The sequence below is a fragment of the Pleuronectes platessa genome, chromosome 18 (assembly GCF_947347685.1).
Source record: "Pleuronectes platessa chromosome 18, fPlePla1.1, whole genome shotgun sequence".
NCBI classification, from domain to species: domain Eukaryota; kingdom Metazoa; phylum Chordata; class Actinopteri; order Pleuronectiformes; family Pleuronectidae; genus Pleuronectes; species Pleuronectes platessa.
The window spans coordinates 10,448,488-10,467,351 of record NC_070643.1 but is presented as its reverse complement, the minus strand read 5'-3'; the positions used below and the strand labels follow the sequence as shown (position 1 = coordinate 10,467,351).

At 44.5% G+C, this 18,864-nt stretch overlaps 1 protein-coding gene across 1 annotated transcript; it reads left to right on the top strand.

Annotated features, from left to right (window-relative positions):
* Nucleotides 1–290: 290 nt before the first annotated feature.
* tax1bp1a (Tax1 (human T-cell leukemia virus type I) binding protein 1a) lies at nt 291–18,835 on the top strand. The gene is made up of 17 exons (XM_053446772.1): nt 291–437; nt 1,833–2,047; nt 5,232–5,334; nt 5,862–6,052; nt 6,377–6,489; nt 9,128–9,238; nt 9,944–10,034; nt 10,127–10,294; nt 10,417–10,672; nt 10,883–11,061; nt 11,215–11,287; nt 11,738–12,264; nt 13,892–13,978; nt 14,721–14,907; nt 14,995–15,203; nt 16,197–16,279; nt 17,305–18,835. The coding sequence occupies exons 2-17, from the start codon at nt 1,859–1,861 to the stop codon at nt 17,513–17,515; spliced, it is 2,778 nt and encodes a 925-aa protein (XP_053302747.1). The 5' UTR covers nt 291–437; nt 1,833–1,858; the 3' UTR covers nt 17,516–18,835.
* The last annotated feature ends 29 nt before the right edge of the window (nt 18,836–18,864 follow it).

Sequence of the window (18,864 nt, the reverse complement as noted above, 5' to 3'; positions counted from 1 at the left end):
TTTGGAAATTTAAAAATAATTATGTAATAGAGTTTTATTTTCTGTTCGCAATGCGGGAGACGGTAAATAAATTAAACCTCCAGCTACGTGTACACTTCTGGCATTGGTTTAAGTTGAAAAAGGGTCATATTTAAAATAAAGCCTAAAAAATAAATATATTATTTATTATATATAATAAATCGGATATTTTCATTAGATAATTTTTAGATGATTTAATAGTCATAGAAAACAAAACACATTTACCGTCTCCTCGTGAGCATCCTCAGCATCCTCTGCGCCGCACAGCATCCCGGAAGTGGGGCATCATCTGCTCCTTCAGGAGGAGACGCATCATCGTCTGAGCTGTTGTCAACAACGAGGACAGAGGCGAGAAACCCTTCGGCCTGGTCGGGCAGAAATCCACTCTCCTCCCTGCAAGTGGAGTTCATATGAGAAGGGTACGCTTTTCATTTTCAAGCTAAATGAACGCCTCGTAATTCCCGTCCGTCGCGTGTCTCTGAGAGGATGTTTAGCTAGCTGGTGACTTGACACGACATGGCCTGTTCGCAAGCTAACGTTAGCTGCCTAGCCATCGTAAATAAGATTATCCTCCGGGCTGCCTGGGCCATGATGACATGACAGAGATGTCCTGCGACGCCTTTACGACTCGTTCACTCAGTGCTGGTCGCTGTGGCTCGGTGTACAGACATGGTTATGGACGCTGGCTAGCTGAACCGAGCCTCAGTTATGACTCACTGTCATTTATCTCAGTCACCAGTCCAGGGTTGGGTCACATGCAAATATGGGGCAGTGTTTTTTTTTTTTTGTGTAAGCCATGTTGTCATGGCAGGGATGCAAAGCAGCTGCATCACTTGCAAATAACCAACGCACGTTCCCACTGGCTCCTCTTTCTCCTCTCCACCTCACAACACATGCATAGTTTGAGCAATTTAAATTCAGTTGTCCTGCAGAGAAGGTGCTTATTTATGGTGGGGTGATGGTGCATCAGCTCCATTTTCAACGTGGTTAAAGAAGAACTGTGATTAAGAGATGATGCAGCAATTTATTATTGTATTTTCATTAGGTCTGATGAGAGATTTTTGAAAAAGAGTGGTTAGGTTGATGCCACAAATATGTCCTGGCTTTACTTCTGCAGCATGTGTCATGCTCCTATAATACCGGATGCTGCATTATCTGTAATGCTATATACAATCATTATATCCTTATACTGTCACTGCCTGGTTTAAGCCCAAAACCTCATGTCACTCTCCCTAAGGAAAAGTTTCACTACTGCTTTCATAGACTGAATATTACTTTCTCACTCTGATAAGTAAATCTGTAAAATCTGATTTCCCCCTTAAATAATTGACAAAAATACAATACAAAAATACTCCCATTACCAGATAATGTCTGACATACAAAATCATGCATTTACAGACTGAAGGGCTTTTTGTTGCACGGGAAGGACAACGCTTGTTCACATACTTGCTGCTTTTACAAGGCTCTACCGAAACAACAGAAGACTTCTTCATCTTCTTATTCTGATCAGTAAGGGCCACAGATGACATGAGACGTTATTCAGCATAATTGGCTGAAACATAAACATCTCTGCACGCACCTTTAACAACTTTAGAGGATCTTGAGTACTAAAAACCCCCATGTCCAGAGCGGGTTATGTATCATACAGCTGATTTAACAATGGTCCTCAAACTGGAGGTGGGCATAGAGCCACTGCATAGGAGGCTTGGATGGCTGCTGTCATATTCGTGTGCATGACTCAGGACGAGTTGTATATTTCCTACACTCTTTTTATACTCATTGTCTGACTGTTCTCTGCTGCTCTTCCCTTTCAGACAAATGAAGTGACCACCAGGATACAATGTCATCTTTCCAGGTGGTGGACTCGTCGCCGGGCAGCAGCGTCAGCATCATGGAAACGTCCAACTTTGCCCACGTCATCTTCCAGAACGTGGGGAAGAGTTTCCTGCCGCAGGCGCCCCTGGAGTGTTGCTACACCCTGACCCCCTACATTACACCCAACCCCAAAGACTGGGTGGGCATCTTCAAGGTACATGACACACACAAACACACACACACACACAGCTGCTCTTACTAAGAGCATCCTTCAAAGACCCCACCGAGCACAATCACTTCAGGACCAGGCTTTTATTAATCTGAAATCCCTTATGGTACAAAGATCTACTTAAAGGTTGGAGATGTTCCCAGCCCATTACAAGTGTTTGTGACATGTATTATGTGTTAGGGTTTTATTAATTGGTCATAGGTTTGAACTTGGCACATTAACACATACATCCGCCCCGACACTAATGCCTCAACTCTTCAATACATGCCTAACACCTCACCACAAGCTTTGGTGTGGTTGCTGTGCATGCAGAAAGAGGAAGAGTGTACATGGTGGGCTGGTTACACTAGGTCTCGCTGGGGGGCAAACATTTGTTGCTCTTAATGATCCACTCTGATTCTTATTAAGGACCTCTTCCCCCCCCCACCATCTTCACTTCTTTGTCCCCCCTCTGTCTTTCCATCGGTCTCTTCTCTGCTTCCTGCTAACCAACCTCCCGCCTCGGCTTCGCTCTTTTATCAAGGCCATCAAATCTCACACGTAATTAACAGGAAATGTGAACTCGGAAACTTAATGTCTCGTAAAGTCGAAAGACAAACATTTTATCGTTGTTTGAGAACCGACTTCAAATCCACCAACTCAATTAAAAAAGAATAAAGATGCTGGGTTTATTTGGAAAAAGTCAATTGGAAAATTTAATTGTTGTAATGCATGCTAATGAAACCTGTTTCATGGTTAGCGCCTCATGTCAGGGACCAAGCAGACAGAGCTTCTCCTGAATCCTTTTGACGTACTTGTCTGTCGTCTTGTGTGTTCATTCGATTCATATTTAATTCCGTCAATATGAGTTTATATTTTATTAGGTTCAGCTCATGTATTCCTTCAATCAGGATGGCATGTGTAAACCGGTCTCAAGGTGTGCTTTTAGAAATAATAATTAGCAACTTTGTTCGTAATTGGAAGCGAGCTGACACCCCTATACAAATACTGAAGAATCGGGTGTTTCGCCTTTGGTGTTTGGAAATTATACTGAAAACAAATCAACAGGTTGTTGCATTATATAAATGATTTATTGGGTTTGAATTTCCTACTGAGCACCGATGATCACCATGTTCGTCTATAATATACTTTTGGCTCCCAGAGGCGAAACCTTTGTGCAGAGATGACTCAGGGAGAGAGCATGTTTCCCCCCTTTCACATCTATAGGCAATACCTGTTTCAGAGAGAGAGAGAGAGAGAGAGGGAGTGGAAAAGAGCCAGAGCCATAAAGCTGAGCTGTTCTGAAAATGACTCAGACTGCTCTGGCAGGCTGGTTTGAGTTGCGCACAGACACCACCTAGTGGCTGGTAATGTCTTTACTACAATAATACTGATCCTTGTAAGAGATACTTTCTGAGATGATGGGGATTTCTAACTCACCCGCATTATTGTATACACAGTAAACCGTGTACAACAGTGCACATTCCAAACATGGTCACATACTATTGTTCCTGCACTTGTCAAGAGAAAGTTCTGTTTAGCTTGACAAACACACACACACACACACACACACACACACTAACACATACACATAACTCCTAATAAGCCCTGTGGAGCTTTTTTCTTTTTTTGTGGGTCGTGGCATGTTTGTTGGGTCGACAGGGAGAAACCCGTTGTGTGAGTGTATAATTAACGTGTCATCATGCTGTTCCCTCACACCTTGGTTGAATGATTGATAGCTGCTTTGCCTGTGATTATTTTATAACATCACTCCCGTGTTGGAATGCCAAACCATACCTAGCTAAATGTCAGTCAACTTCACTCTGCAATTAGCAAAATTATTTATGTCCCGTTGCTCTTAAGCAAATACACGTAGGCACACAAGTTGGAAGTTGGAGAGCGTCCATCGCTGCCAAGCCTCTCACTGAGATACTGTCGGAGGCGGAAAGAATGTTCTTGGCCTAGGTTGCCATGCTGGCTATCACTTTGTTTGGAATAGCATTATACTGAGTGTAATAGGTTGATAAGGCAAACACTACAATTATCTTTCATAGAACAGAATAATTTTACCAGAGATTTTGACAAATGCTTCGAGTAGCTCAGTTGATTTACGGTTACCGGGTTAAGCTTCCAAATGCTTTGTCAGGTTTGGCCAATTCTTATTTTTTTCTGGGTGGTTTCATGTTAATTAAATTCTTTAGATTTTAAACGTATTGTTTTATCTTTCAATAACCAATTGTGTAAATGTTTTTCAGGAACCCTTTGAAATTTATTAGCACCTTACACTTCAGTTTTGGAATGTTATAGCTTATTTTGAAAGTTAAACGAAAAAAGGCGAGTAGCCCCTCCCAGTGTTTTGTGCATCCTGTAATTTTCTATACAGCCTACAGTCGTAAAGCAACCACCTTAACGGCAATATGATATGATGATTACCTGACAGCTGTCCAAATAACCAGGCTCCTCTCTCGTGCCACCTTTGTGTCGCACAGTGCCCACAGGTGGGATTTACTCGGGCACAGCTGAAGTGCAGCTCCGTAATGTCACAAGCACGTATCGCACATGTGAGCTGAAACGAGGTGTGTGTATGAATCTTAGCAGCCCAGTGTGCAGTTTGAGCGCGACAGATTTACGGCGCAGGACCTGAGTTATGATCTTCACAACTCCATGTCATCGTACATCACCTAACAACACATGAAATTCATGAAACTACATCTCCCTTGCCATTTGGTGTAAAATGTTCACCTTTTCTTCCTCTTTTCTCACCCCCCTCCCTCAACCTTTCCACGTGGGACATTCTGTGCAGTCTCAGGAGTCTGTGCATGTGTGTATACTTACACACAGAGCTTTCTGCACCCCTGGCTTCCCACCCCATTCTAACACCTTCTCCGCCCCCTCTCTTTTTCTTGTGAGCCCAGAAGGGGTAGGAAGTGAGGGGAGGAGAGGGTGTGTGGAAGAATGAGGGGGCATGGTTTTAAATGTTTCCATTCTTGCGATGACCATTGTATATAAAACTCCAGATACTTTTTACCTAGTGTGCTGTCGAACATTTTATGATAAATGAAACCTGGCTGTTAATCTTAAATCCAAATGCCTTTGACATGGATGATTTTACTAAATAATATTGATAAGATATAAACTATCCTATTTTTTATCCTGGAAAATCATGTTTTCTTTTACATTGCCTCTTCAGGTGGGTTGGAGCACAGCCAGGGATTACTACACCTTCCTTTGGTCTTCTATACCTGAAAACTACGAACCAGGAAGTACTGTGCACAGCACTGTGGTGTTTCAAGGTAAACACACACACACACACACACACACACACACACTTGGTAAAACCACTATACAGACTCGAGGTATTCCAAAGTAACTCCTCCATTTTACGGCACGTATAAAAACCAGCACTTTTATTTAATAAGGGAACACAGCCACAAACGACGGCCTGGGACCTGAGCACCTTGAAACCACACACATGCACACAAACACACGCAGTTGTTGAGAGCCTGCAAACTGGTTTTACTGGGTCTGGAACGGTCAGATATTACACAGTGAAAATATGAGAGTGTGCTGTGGTGTGTCAGGAGTCAGTAAAAGCAGTTGGCTGCTGGGTGGTTCCGTACTTAACTCCTCCGTCCTAGAGAACCAGGCCCAACACATCAATAATTCTCCTGTGAGATCTCATTAGCATATAAAATGTGATGTATTACATGGAGAAACATTCACTTGCCACTGTGCTATGTGGACAGTGATCTTTGCTTTTTGTATAATACTGAATTTTTTAACAATTTAACACACCCACGTTTTTCCCCTTGCACTATAGGGTATTATGTCCCTAAATCTGACGGAGAGTTTTACCAGTTCTGTTACGTCACACACACCGGTGACATCAGAGGAGCCAGCACGCCCTTCCAGTTCAGGTCAGCCACTCCCACCGAGGAGCTGTTGACCGTTACCGAGGACGACAGCAACTCAGACATACTGGTCGTCACCACGAAGACGGGTCTGTTAGAGGTAGGCCTCACAAAAGCAATGCACTTCTGATTTATTTTTTCATCTTGACCTATAATTAAATGGTTTCATAGCTAAGCCCATGACTCATAACAGATTCACAGCTGGACCTGACGTGACCTCTGACCTCACTGATTAGGAGGAGGAGAAGAGCAGAAATTCCCATTTCTGCATAAATGATCTATTATTATTATTTATACTTTCATTGATATGTACTGTCTTTGAAATTACAAAACCAGGTGAATTGATCACCATAATCTTCAGAGAGCAACTACCATTCTCATCTTCTCTCCCTGTCCCCTCAACCCCTATCCTACTGCCTTATAGAGAGTGGAGGAGGCACAGCAGGAGCGCAGGGAGCTGCTGAAGGCCATGCGGCTCCTGCAGGAGGAGAAGCATCAGCTGCAGGAGGAGCAGAAACGACTGGCCAGGGAGAGGGAGCAGGAGAGGGAGACATGCTGCCTGCTGCGGACACACAACCAGGTTAGAGGAGGGGGGGTGAGGTGAGGTGATAGCAGAAAGGCAGGCAGGCATGCAGAGGGATGTTTTTTCACGCACACACAACATAACATGATTGGTTGTAATATGGATAGGATTACTGCACAAACCGTGTATCTAAACCAAATTTACAACGAAATCGGATGTGAGGTATTTTTTGTGTGCACACGTGCAGAGGTGAGTACATACATAGACAGTTGGCCTCTGTTTGCATATGTGTGTGGAGCCGGTTCCTCACCAGTGATCACAGGTCTAAAAACTTCAAACGCCCGAATTCATGAATAATCTGTGTCCCTGTTTTTGAGACGCACAAAGAGCCACAATGAGTGTGTATGTAAGTGCCAGTGTTTCTCTCCTTTTTAACGACCCGACTCAGTGGGCCAGAATGGAATTGGGACGCAGTTTTCTCGGGCATCTGGCGTCAGGGAAGGTGCCATCGCAACCACAGAGTGAACAAACATGACGTCAAACGCACAAACACACACATGCGCCGGCGCTTATACACATTCACAAACTGCCCCCCCTTCAAACTCACACTCACATTTGGGTTCCACACCACAAGGCCTTTCTAATGTGCATTCACACATGCACAAGGGTGCACACACGCACAAACACACTCATTATGCCACCCGCTTGCAAACCCTTTTAGTCTGTGTGTGGAATGAGCAGGGTAGTCCGCAAAACCGCCTGCCTGAAAAAAGGGCCCTGCCCAGCCTCAGGGACAAACACCACTCAGTCACGCGATTTCAGTGGCCACTGCTTTCTCACTGTCTATTTTCTCCCTGTCTGTGTGTTTCTCTGTTCCTGTCTGTCTCTCTGTCTCTCTGTTCTTGCATGTCTCTCTGTCCCGGTCTGTCTCTCTGTTCCTGTCTTTCTCTTTTTTATTAAAGAGATTTCAGTTCAGAGTTTATTGGCATGACCTGAAAAGAGACAATTTAGCTCAGATTAGGTACATAAAAATATTCCTCATCACCCTTGTTCCTTTTCTGTTCACTCATTGACCAGGCTGAGTCAGATTTGAGATTTTAGTATTTTATGACTCGCTCATGTGATGAGCAGTAGCTTGGCACACACACCTAAAACCAGTCATGTTGAGGAAACTCAATGAAAGCCGAGAGGTCTGTTGTGAAACAGCGCCTGGAGTATAGTGAGTTTGAAACCAGTCTCTTATCGCCCCCTGGTGCAGCTCTCGGGTCCAGACTTCAGAGTGAGAACATGCTGCTTTGAGTTAGTCTGCTGCTCTTTTTTTACAAAGGACAAAATCGCCATAAATTACGTGGTAATACAGACACACACTGTTATTACTGTTCTGCTTTTCATTCAACAGTCATGTCCATGTGTAGATATACGACTTGTGCGAGTAGGTGTGTGTGTGTGTGTGTGCGCGCGTCTTTTGTAGGGCATTTACAGTAGGTGCGTTAGCTCATGCCATGACGATGAAAATATCCTTTGAGTTTAACATGAAAACATAAGTACATATTTTGTGGCTGCTAATTTTACGACTACACTTTTTATAAGGTCTTTATGCACTGCTAAAGTGCTTTCCAAACGCCAGCAGTAAAAATCATACAGTAATCTACGCAGAGCCAAGCCCAGAGGGAGACAGGCTTGAGTGTGTGTCGGTTTGTGCGCATGTACAGTCCATCAGTTCTGGATTGATGGCTGTACCCTGCACATATCTGCCTGTCTCCATATGTCCTTGAGTGTGTAGCTGTGTGTGCCTTCCTCCTTAAGGTGTGTGTTTGCGAGTATGTGTGTGGGCGTGCTACTAATAGAAGGGAGTGTGTGTGCAGAGGTATGTAGTTATGTCCTATGAGTGATTTAATGTCCTTCACTGCTGATTAGCACCAAGTTCAAACAAGGCATTTCCTCTGCAGGAGCACAACGTGGGTAAAACAGACCTTACATGATCTGTGGAGCGATAACTGGAATTTTTGGAAGTTCACCAATGCTAGGCAGATTACATTTTTTTCCCTGCATGCATAAAATTCACATTCACTTTACACTGCTGCAATCTTTCAGCTACCTTAGATACTAAACGTGACTTTTGCAGCCATCGTAATCTGCATAACTCTCTTGATAAGGTAAGACTTAAGAGATGCCTGGGGGAAAGTTTCCCTTTTTCCAGCTGTCCTTTAAATATGTACAGTAAAAGTTTGCAAAGTACATACAATTTATGTTTCACAGTATTTTACACTATATCAATACATGTTTGCTAATATTTGTGCAAATGTACACTTGCAGTTTCCATAAAAATGTAACATTCAAGAAGGTACTGCAGTGATAAACTGCATTAGATCAATATGGGTTGCAGCTGGTATAAAAATAGAAATACAAAATGCATAAAAGCAGTGCAACATACAGCATGTAATATATGCAACATGAGGGCCCTGCATCACATGAAAAATGACCATCTGTGTTTAATCGTCAGTGTTGCCAAAGCTTCAGCCGTAGTCCAACACTTCTTCTCCACACCCAAAGCTGCAGTGATTGGCTCCTGCCCCTGTCACTGTGATCCACGTCTGCCTCCTCTGTCATGCAGGAGCTGCTGCGCTCGTCGCAGGGCCTGTCAGAGGAGAGGGAGGAGGTGAGGCGGAGGCTGAAGGAGGCCACGGACCGAGTCCGCCAGCTAGAAGAAGACCTGCTGGGAGTCAGCCAGAGAGGCCTGCAAAAGGAAACGGAGCTGGACTGGTTAGTGGAGAACGCGAACACATGTCCATCAATCATCCAGACTCGTCCATTTCTGTGAGGAATAACTGTGTTTGAAGCAGGTTTCTTGCCTGTTTTCAGCTTGCTCAACATTTTCATCATTCCATTCGTCCCTATGCAGTGAATAAAATCTGTTCAAGCATAACCCCGGGCTTCGGAAATTGTCATTGAGTGAAAACAGCACCACTCAAACAATAGTCTTAGTTAAGGTCTTTGCGAACCAACTTTTTGTGAAAGGTTGCATTTTTCTCATCTGTCAGAGTTGTTTGAAAGAGTTGTTTGAGCTGTTGGGGATCAATTGGATCTGTTGGTGATAATTTTCATTGGATGACGGATTTTAGAAAACATACTAAATATGCACTTGCTGTGCAAAGACCTTAACAAGTAATTTCTTTGGACCCATAAATATTTAATTTTAATGAAGGGATTCTTGGTTGGTTTAAACAAGGTTGGAACATCTTTCTGTTTTTCTTTTTCCTTGTAAACGTTGCATGTGCACTTCTATCCAAATACAAGTTAAAGCTTCGCCAAAAACATAACCAACCAGGAAGTGTTGCTGCATAGACATATGCCAGCTCAAGCTTTTTCCAAAGCAGATTTTACAGCCTGCTAAAGTTGCATATCTAGCTAATGAACAATAAGTGAGCATTCCTTGACACCCCATCTTGGACTTGTTCTTTTCCACAGTCTGCGTGATCGTCTGAAGAAGCTGACGACAGAGAGAGACAGTCTGGAGAGCCAACTTAAGAACGAGAAGGATGAAAGAGAACTCTACAAGGTGGGGGACAGCCCTTCGCCGCTAGAAGACGGCCTAAATGGAAAGCCGTAACTTAAGCATTTTGCTCTTTTTCGTGCTGTCGCATTGCGTAGGTCCACCTGCGCAGCACTGAGCTGGAGAACACGAAGCTGAGTGCAGAGCTCCAGATGTTGAAAGCAGTGGAGCTGAACCGCGAGGTGACCATTGCCCAGTTCCAGGAGGAGCTAGAAAGGCTCAGAGCCTGTCATGCCCAGCGGGACAGCTTAGAGAAGGACCTGCTGGTGCACAAGTCTGATAAGGTATATATAAATTCAAGAAATACATGTCTACCACCTTATACATGTGCAGACCTTTTTAGTAAAATCAACTCATGACTATTTAATTTCCCTCTTTATGTCTTTAGGCAGAGCTGGCCCGTATACGCGAGCAGCTCCGTCAGGCCGAGGAGCAGCTGCAGGCGTCCCGGCAGCAGGCCTCCCTGCTGGCCGCGGAGCTCCGTGACTCAGCCAGCGCCCGTGACCACACGATGACTGAGCTGTACCGCGCCCGCTTGGAGGCCGACAAGCTCCGCGCCAGTTTAGCTGATGCTCAGGCCGAGTGCCAACGCATGGAGAGCCAGTTAGACCGCATGAGGAGCACTGCACAAAAGGAAGTGGTAAGTACTAGAAACCCTTAATAAGTATCTTCCACTCTCTGTGAAGTGATCATATTGAATGTAGAGTTGACTAATATCACATAAAGGCGGTAGAACATAATCGGCTTGTGGCTAAATCCTATTTCTGTATCGCATCAACATGTGCTGCTTTAAATTAGAGCAGAAAAGATGTTTTCTTAAACATCTTTTCCCCTGTGTCAGGGTGTTGGGACAGGTGGGGAGGTGACACCCAGCATGATGGTGGTGTCAGAAGCAGAGGCTGAGCTGCAGAGGGAGGTTGAGGAGCTGAAACTGCGTCTCCACATGGCTGCTGAACACTACAAGGAGAAGTACCGGGAGTGTCAGCGCCTCCGCAGGCAGGTCGCTAAACTGAACACAACTGAGTCACAGGGGGTAAGTTACTGCACGGTGAGACTAAGGCCCACAGTATACTTGCTGTTTAATCGCGTGTAGAGACCATAGAGCCGATCTTTCTGGTGCTTCTGCAACTAGGTGTAATCAGATTGGGTTGATGTACCGTTCACGTTGCTGTGTGTCTGTTTGCAGGAGCCAAAAAGAAATGCAGCGACTGAGACGACACAGGAACCGCTGACCCCTAGTCCAGAATCACCCACAGCAGGTACAGTATGTTTCTTTTCACCGAGTCTTCTCATATTGCTTCGTAATCGCAGAACATATTTCACTGCAAGCTGTACAGCCCACTTGTACATGGCTTTGCATGACTAGACTTTTTTCTTTCTTCTTACTGTGCAATTACTATTTCTGTCTTCCGCCTAGACACGTGAACATGCACATCTTTAGACAACAAGTTCAGGCAGATTCTGAGATTTTTGAAAATCATTCATGGAAAAATGAAATGAAGGAAAGCGGAGGTGGATGAGCTGGGGTGATAGAAAAACCAAAAATGTTAATTACAGACCCATGATAAAAAGGATACCAGGTGTTGTTGGGGAAAATAAAAAGCGATTATGTTAAAATGTCCGTAATTAGCCCATCATAGTAATTATTAATACTTCAATCAACGCAGAGGATGTTCAGATGATATTGTATACCTACTGTGTTTATACAGGAAACATAGCTACTGCAGTTCTACAAGGAGCAACTGAGATAACACTCATCCAAGAGCTCCTAACCAGGAAACCTACATCCACTGACACACAGCTCAGTACAGAAACAGATGACAGGCAGACAGAGCATATTCAGAATGAGTGGTCCCAGGCAGAGGGTGTGGGAGAATGGAACCGAAATGAAAACAAAGAAAAGGAGAAGAAAGAAGAGAAGGAGAGCCTGCCGGAGGAGGAGAGCCTGCCGGAGGAGAGCCTGCGGATGACGAGCTGGGTAGAGGTGGAGAACGAGAGGCAGGGTGCCGAGGTGGAGGGTGCACTGAAGCTAGAGGAAGTGAGGCACGTCGAGGAGGAGCAGGTGCTGCTGGAGGTGGAGGTGGAGGGGATGAGCATGAGCATGGAAGAGGTGGAGATAGAGCAGACTCGCTCGGTGGAGGAGGAGCTAGCGATGATGGAGGAGAAGTGGCGGGAGCAGTGCGCCATCAACGAGACGCTCAAACAGAGGCTGGCCAATGAGGAGGAGCGATTCAGGGTAAACACACACACACACCACACACACACACACACACACACACACACACACACACACACACACACACACACACACACACACACACAATTATTTCATTACTGATTAGCCTTAGCTTTTTTCAGTTTAGACCTTAAAATGCCCCTAAATATTTCTAGGCCTGACACTAAAATTTAAGATAGGTGAAAGGCTAACAGTAATCCCACATGTTGGTTGTCGCTAGAACAGTAAGATGCAGGACAGCCTTATTTGCTAGTGTCGTCCATTTTCATAGTAAAACAATATAACAGTAGTGCCTTATTTACCTGATAGGTCAAGAGGGGCATCTAATAAGCTGATAGTGCCCTCTGCTGGCAAACTACTTTGGTCAGTCTGGTGATTCTAGACTTTGAATTTAAACCGGCTATTACACTTTGAATATGAACTTTTCCCTCCACTTTTGAATTTCGGCCCTCTGCTGCATGTCTTCCTGCTCTACAAAGTAGTTTAAATTGTGAGACTAAAACTCTTGAAAAGTAAAATATTTACGCATTTGAGTCTAGCGGGTATAGCTAGAGGTTGCACTTGAGTAAATGTACATATTGTGGGTTGAAATCCATCTTAATTGGTTAATAAAAACACTTTGTTAAAAAGCATATATTTAACTGGCGCTGCCGCATGCACAACATGTAGCTGCTGCATCAGTGCCACACATGAGCCAGTGTGTATGTGTACTGCTTTAGTTTGTGTGACCCAGTACAAGTATTGAGCTTGCTGCCTCTACGTGGACCTGCTGCATTTTGCGTGTGAACGTCAGCCAAAGTACCTACTGCCATTTAATCTCCATGAGTGAGTGTGTTTATTGGCGCTGTAAATAAGACTCTCCCTGTCTTCGGTAGAGTCTCCCGTCTTAGGCGAGCGCCCCGGGCCCGGAGCCACTCTTAATGGCCCCGGAGACTGACAAGCAAGGCATCCGCAGGACGCCGTGCTTTACGGCTTGTTTACATCAGCCGCCCGGAGAATGGAGGCGAGGGAGAGGAATAAGACGGGGAGAGTCGAGAGGGGAGGGCGAAGCTTAGAAATTCACTGCTGCAGACTCCCTTCACCTGAACTTAACCTTCTAATGCTGCGCTGTAAATTTATGAAAAGAGGGGAGCCAGCGAGAGAGGACAAAGGGAGATGAAAGGGAAGGAGGGGGGGAGTGAGGGAAGCTTAGAGAATTTAAGAGTGAGAGAAGCGGGATAGACAGACAGACATGAAGCAGAGAGAGAAACTGCAGGAGACGGGGGAATTGGAACCTTTGTAATGGGTTGAAATAAGAGACGAGCAGGCAACTAGTCACGTAAACTATCCCACAGGGTCAGTCCTGTTAGAAAGTCTGATATTTACTACAACCCCCTCTTCTCCTGTCTGCCCTGGATACAACGTGATTGTGTGTGTTTCAAAATCACCACACATTTAGATCTGGGTGATGTTCCCACACATCAACGAGAGCAGAGATAAATTCATTGCGTTCTGATTGTACACTATTGTATATAAATATAAACAACTTGGGCTCTAGTTGAAATGGAAACAATAATCCTATGATTTCATAATAATGATGAGCTCTGCGGTGATGCTAATATTTTTTCCGTATGTTTTCTCTCTCTAGGTGCAGATGGCCGAGCGAGCCAGTGAGGTGACGGAGCTGAAACGAAACCTGGCCCAGGCGCTTAGAGACAAGGAGCAGCTACAGGAGGTAACGCGTCAAACATGCTCCTAGATGAATAAGCCTTTACTGGATCGGTCCTTCATCCTTCAAAACAGCACTTTCTTTTTGTTTTCATCATAAACATGAGTTGAGTTAGATTTTTAAAAAGCTATAAACCCTCTGAATACCAATCTCTTCTTAAAGCCGCTGAGATGACATTATGCAGATAATGTAGGCTTTCAATTGAATTCCATTGAAATATCATCACCTTTTAAGTGCAATGTCTGGGCTCTTTTCTGTAAATTTTCCTTTCCCTTCACACTCCCCCACTATCCACTAATTAAAACATCTATACTTCTTCCCTCGCCCGTTGGTACAGTGCCATTAGACAGTGCAAATGCCAGGCGACGTGTCTGTTTCACCTTCCCAACCCTGGTTTAAATGTTAAACCTGATAGCAGCGCACTAATGAAGTCGTCGGGCGGAATCGCGTGGGGAGGAAGGGAGGTAAAAAAAAAGAAGAGGGCGAGGGCGAGCGCCTCTATCAGCGAAGCCAGAGCAGAGGGAGCCAGAGTCTGACACCCATTACAGTAATGAGTAGGGTACTAATGCTCTCGCTTCAGATATAATCACAAAGGGCAGGGACAGTGTCGAGGGAAAGTTAAACTCTTGAGCTGAAAGAACCGGGTGCCCGCCTGGTCCCAACAGTGCACTTAATGAAAATACAAAGATGCAATATATCATTTAGAAGTAGTGAGAATATTCAAAGATGGGTGCTCTCTCTCCTCCAGGAGCTGCAGCGTTATGTGTGCAGGCAGAGGGAGCAGGAGGCTGGTGCCCAGGCTGCTGAGGCCAGGCAGCCCATGGTGCTGCGCTACCCGCTGCCCTACCCCCAGGACCCCTCCCCTCCACCGCTGGTGCCGCAGAGGCCCGCTGAGCTGCAGTTCGGCAATCCCTACTCCACCGACACCACGAGAGGTGGGAGGAATTTAAACTCCGGTAAACCATTCTGTCATGCTCCTCTCTGTCAGCATGTGTAACTGTTTTTCTTTCTTTTTTTTTTAGACCGGGCTGATGTTGCTCTTTCTCCTGAACACATGTCCCGTCCACCACCGGAGGCCCCGCCCTGCGCCCCTCCCTGTGCACCCCCGATGACACCTCGAAGCCCTGAAGCCGGGGCACCCGGCTGGGACCGAGAGGTGGTCTGCATCCAGCCCTGTCGCAGCACGAGCCCCCCCGAGAGCCTGGAGCATCCACCAGAGGAGCCAGGAACCGTACGTCCATATAACTACACATTTCTGCTCAGGCACAGCAGTCCCCGAAGTCCAATCAGGCTGCACCTAATTTTCACACACTCATAAATATCAGTCCCCCTAAATGTGCCTGATTTTTTTTTTTTTTCAAGATCCAAAGATTCATTCCCTGGTAAAGTGGTCAAACTGGCAAAATGCCCAATAATCCAGTGTTCAATGGTCAGATCCACACAACAATTTGATTGGTTCTTACTTTGCTGGTCACATTACACCACCAAGTTTGGCGGAAGTACGTTGAATCCTGCTGGAAGAACCAACAAACAAACAAACGGTCAGGGGTGAAAACATAACCTCCTTGACAGAGGCAACTAAAACTCAGGCTGGTGGCTTTATCTTGTATGGAGTATGGGTACTATTTACTTGTATGTATTACATTATGCGTCAATAATTCATATATGAATACCGTCTGTTTACTTGTCAATGAGTCCTAAAAGCATCACATCTTCAATCTGAGTTCAGCAGTATATCGGGATATTTACATAAATGCACAACACACGACTTTTGTTCAGAGCCTTTCTTTTCCATCCTCACTTTGTGTTTCTGCAGCCAGCGAGTTCCTGTCACGCTCATCCCTCGCTTATTTCACCCCGTCTCTGTCTCTCGTCTCTGGAGTGCTCCTCCCCGCTGAATAAAGGAAAATGCAACGTGCCCTTAAAAGATGAGGCTTTGAACTCATTTGCATAAAGCTCTAATTAACAGTCAATCCCTCAGAACTCGAGAGAGATGAAGATAATGAGGATCAGGAGAGAGTAATTGGGAGGGACTTTGCACAAGCACAGACTTCAGATAATTTAGTGTTTGTTAGATTATATATTATGGTTGTTTTGGGAGATTTGTGTACGCTCCTCTCTAAAATAGATACCTGGCTCGGCACGCATACGTTTCCTGGCTCAGATCATTCTGTCAACCCATCTCCGGATTCTATTACATATTCTTTTCTCATTGTGCTTGTAGGTCACTGACGGGGCTCAGCCGTCCTGTGATCATCAGTCCAGCAGACGCCGTGAGGCCAGGGGCAGCTTCTGCTTTGACTCCAGGTAAAACACTAACAAGACATCCTGCAAAATGTCCCACAAGAAAATGCTGACAAAAAAACAAGCCAAGGCAGTGGAGGTGTTCATTTTCCAGAATTATATACAGACCCAGACAATGACAATAAGTAGAAATACAAAAGCTTTAGTTTATTTAGTTATAAAAGATATAAAATAAAACTAAAATGGAGCGAGAAAAACTATTGTATATTGTATAAAATATATATATATATACGTTATCAATTAATTTGCCAATAACTTTTTTTAATGAAAACACTTTTATATCCTATCAGGATTTTTATTTGGATCTGCATCAAGTTACAACCCCCAGATTAGAATGGCACTTCAGATAGAGTCACTGCTACAGCCAAACAACTTCCTTGGCAGAGGAAAGAATAATATATCTAGAATGGCACTTAGAGAAAAGATACCTTTTCTCAACAGTCCCCCTATTTAAATTTGCTAGTTTCGGATTTTTGGGGATCTGCACCAAATTGTAAACACTGTTTGTTTTTTCATCGAGCTCCATTAATTATCCTCTGAGAAATCGCCAAAAACCTATCTCACAATCTTAAAGAAAGTGAAAATAAAACCGTTGATCCACCCACTGTTCTGAATCCACAACCAAACTTAATGGGGTCTTTCTTGGCCCAGCCCCTCCACAAAATTGACCGGAAATCGGTTGGGTAATTTTTTTGTTATCCTGCTATATCACAAATGAAAAACACAACCTCCTTAGCATTAAAGCTCAAATCTTGTATCCATCTATGATAACGTATCTACCTCAGGCACATGATGCAGATAATAAACAAGCAGGAGGTAACGCAATTGTTGCATCCTAACAGTGATTCAACAATTACTTTCCTCGCTGCTGAAATCCCTGTCTTCCATGAGTGACATTATGGTCTGTAGAGCAGAAGCGTCCCGATCTGCTGGAAAGACTGTTTGATCGTCACCACCATAGAGACACTGCCGCAGAGCCGTAGATCACAGAGTGTCAACCACAGTGTCCCCTCTCTTTGTCTCCTTAGTAACGACGTTCACAAGCGCTGCCCGCTGTGCGAGGTGATCTTCCCCCCCCACTTCGAGCAGCGCAGCTTCGAGCAGCACGTCGAGAGCCACTGGAAGGTCTGCCCCGTCTGCTCCGAGCAGTTCCCGCTCAACTGCCAGCAGCAGCTGTTCGAGCGGCACGTCCTCACGCACTTCGACGGCCACGTGCTCAACTTTGAGCAGATCGATTGAAGGATTTATGGGGGGGGGGGGATGTTTACACCTGGAATCGTGGCACACCGTATTGGTAAACGTGTGTTTGTCGGCCATTAGTTCATTTCGATTGGGGTTTGGTTAAGATGTCTTGTTGAGTTACAATCATTCACACTTTTTTGGTTCCTGAAGGTTGCAAATGAATGTAGTTTACTCCTGAGAGGGAGCGAGAGGTCGTGCTTCAGACGGCTCCTCCACCCAGGGGTGAAAGGATCATGAATAGGTGGGAACAGTTGCTACGATCTTTTACTTTTTCTATTATTTTTTAACGCTCATCTTTCTGCTTCGATGGACTAAAGCACCATTTAAAGAGCATGTATTTATTCTGTGTTAAAAACAATTCAACGCTACAAAACTAGAATGAAGAGTCAATTGTAGCTTTGAAGGGAGGATTTAAAAAAAAAAACTAAAAAAACTCAAGTATCTTCATTTAAGTGGCCCTCTCAATATTTCTTTACAGTGAGTAGGATTCTCTTGTGATAAAGCAGCCGAGAAAGTGCTTCATCTTTTCCCTCTGTCGTGGAAAGGCAAGGAAAAGACAGTGAAATGTTTGTTTTTTAAGTGTAAATGCAGAGATCTGAATATATGATGTCTTTAAGAAGTCATCTGAGCGAGTATATAGTGTATTATGAAGGACGGTGGAGATTTTCTTTTGTTTTTTGACTTGCAATCTACGAGCTACCGAACGAATGACCGTGTTTTTTGCAAACAGAGACGTCAGGTGGTTCGAACAGAAACAGCACTATTGTTTTCATGTATCTGCACTAAATAAGGCTTTATTCTGAATGTACTGTACATATGAAAGTACGTCGAAGTTGTGGAGCGACTTGTGAATTACTGTCGTGAATTACCCCCCCCCCCCCTGTAAACCTCCCCTCATGTTTTAGTGTTGAAAGAATGGCGGGCCAATGAGGTTTTACTTCCCGGCGATTGCACTTTCTGGTCTCTGGTCGGGCCGAGGGATACTGTACCATGTTGAAGGGAAACAGACGGCTGAGATACACTCTTATTGTTCAGTACTTCCACGTTTTTGAAGTTCAAACTGTGAAACGTCATTTTCTTTGTGCGCTGCTCCATGAGTGAATGTCGCCGCTTGTCTATTTTTCCGTCATTCCAACAGTGTTTTAATCAGGCTTTAAAAATTGCACATGCCCAGTAATCACAAGGCAAACGTACGTGTGTGTGTGTGTGTGTGTGTCATGTGTCTGATGCAGCCAATTCACGTGTGAGTGTCTGGACGATGGTTGTAAGTGTGAACTGCAAAGATCTTTATGAATAAAGTAAGCTTGTTTAAATGCACTTCGCCGACGTGTGCGTCACTCGGGCTG

Coding starts and splice junctions, on each gene's coding strand:
- tax1bp1a (XM_053446772.1), top strand. CDS start 1,859: ATGTCATCTTTCCAGGTGGTGGACTCGTCGCCGGGCAGCAGCGTCAGC. Junction 10,673..10,882: donor TGCACAAAAGGAAGTGGTAA/GTACTAGAAACC, acceptor GTGTTGGGACAG/GTGGGGAGGTGACACCCAGC. Junction 11,288..11,737: donor TCCAGAATCACCCACAGCAG/GTACAGTATGTT, acceptor GTGTTTATACAG/GAAACATAGCTACTGCAGTT.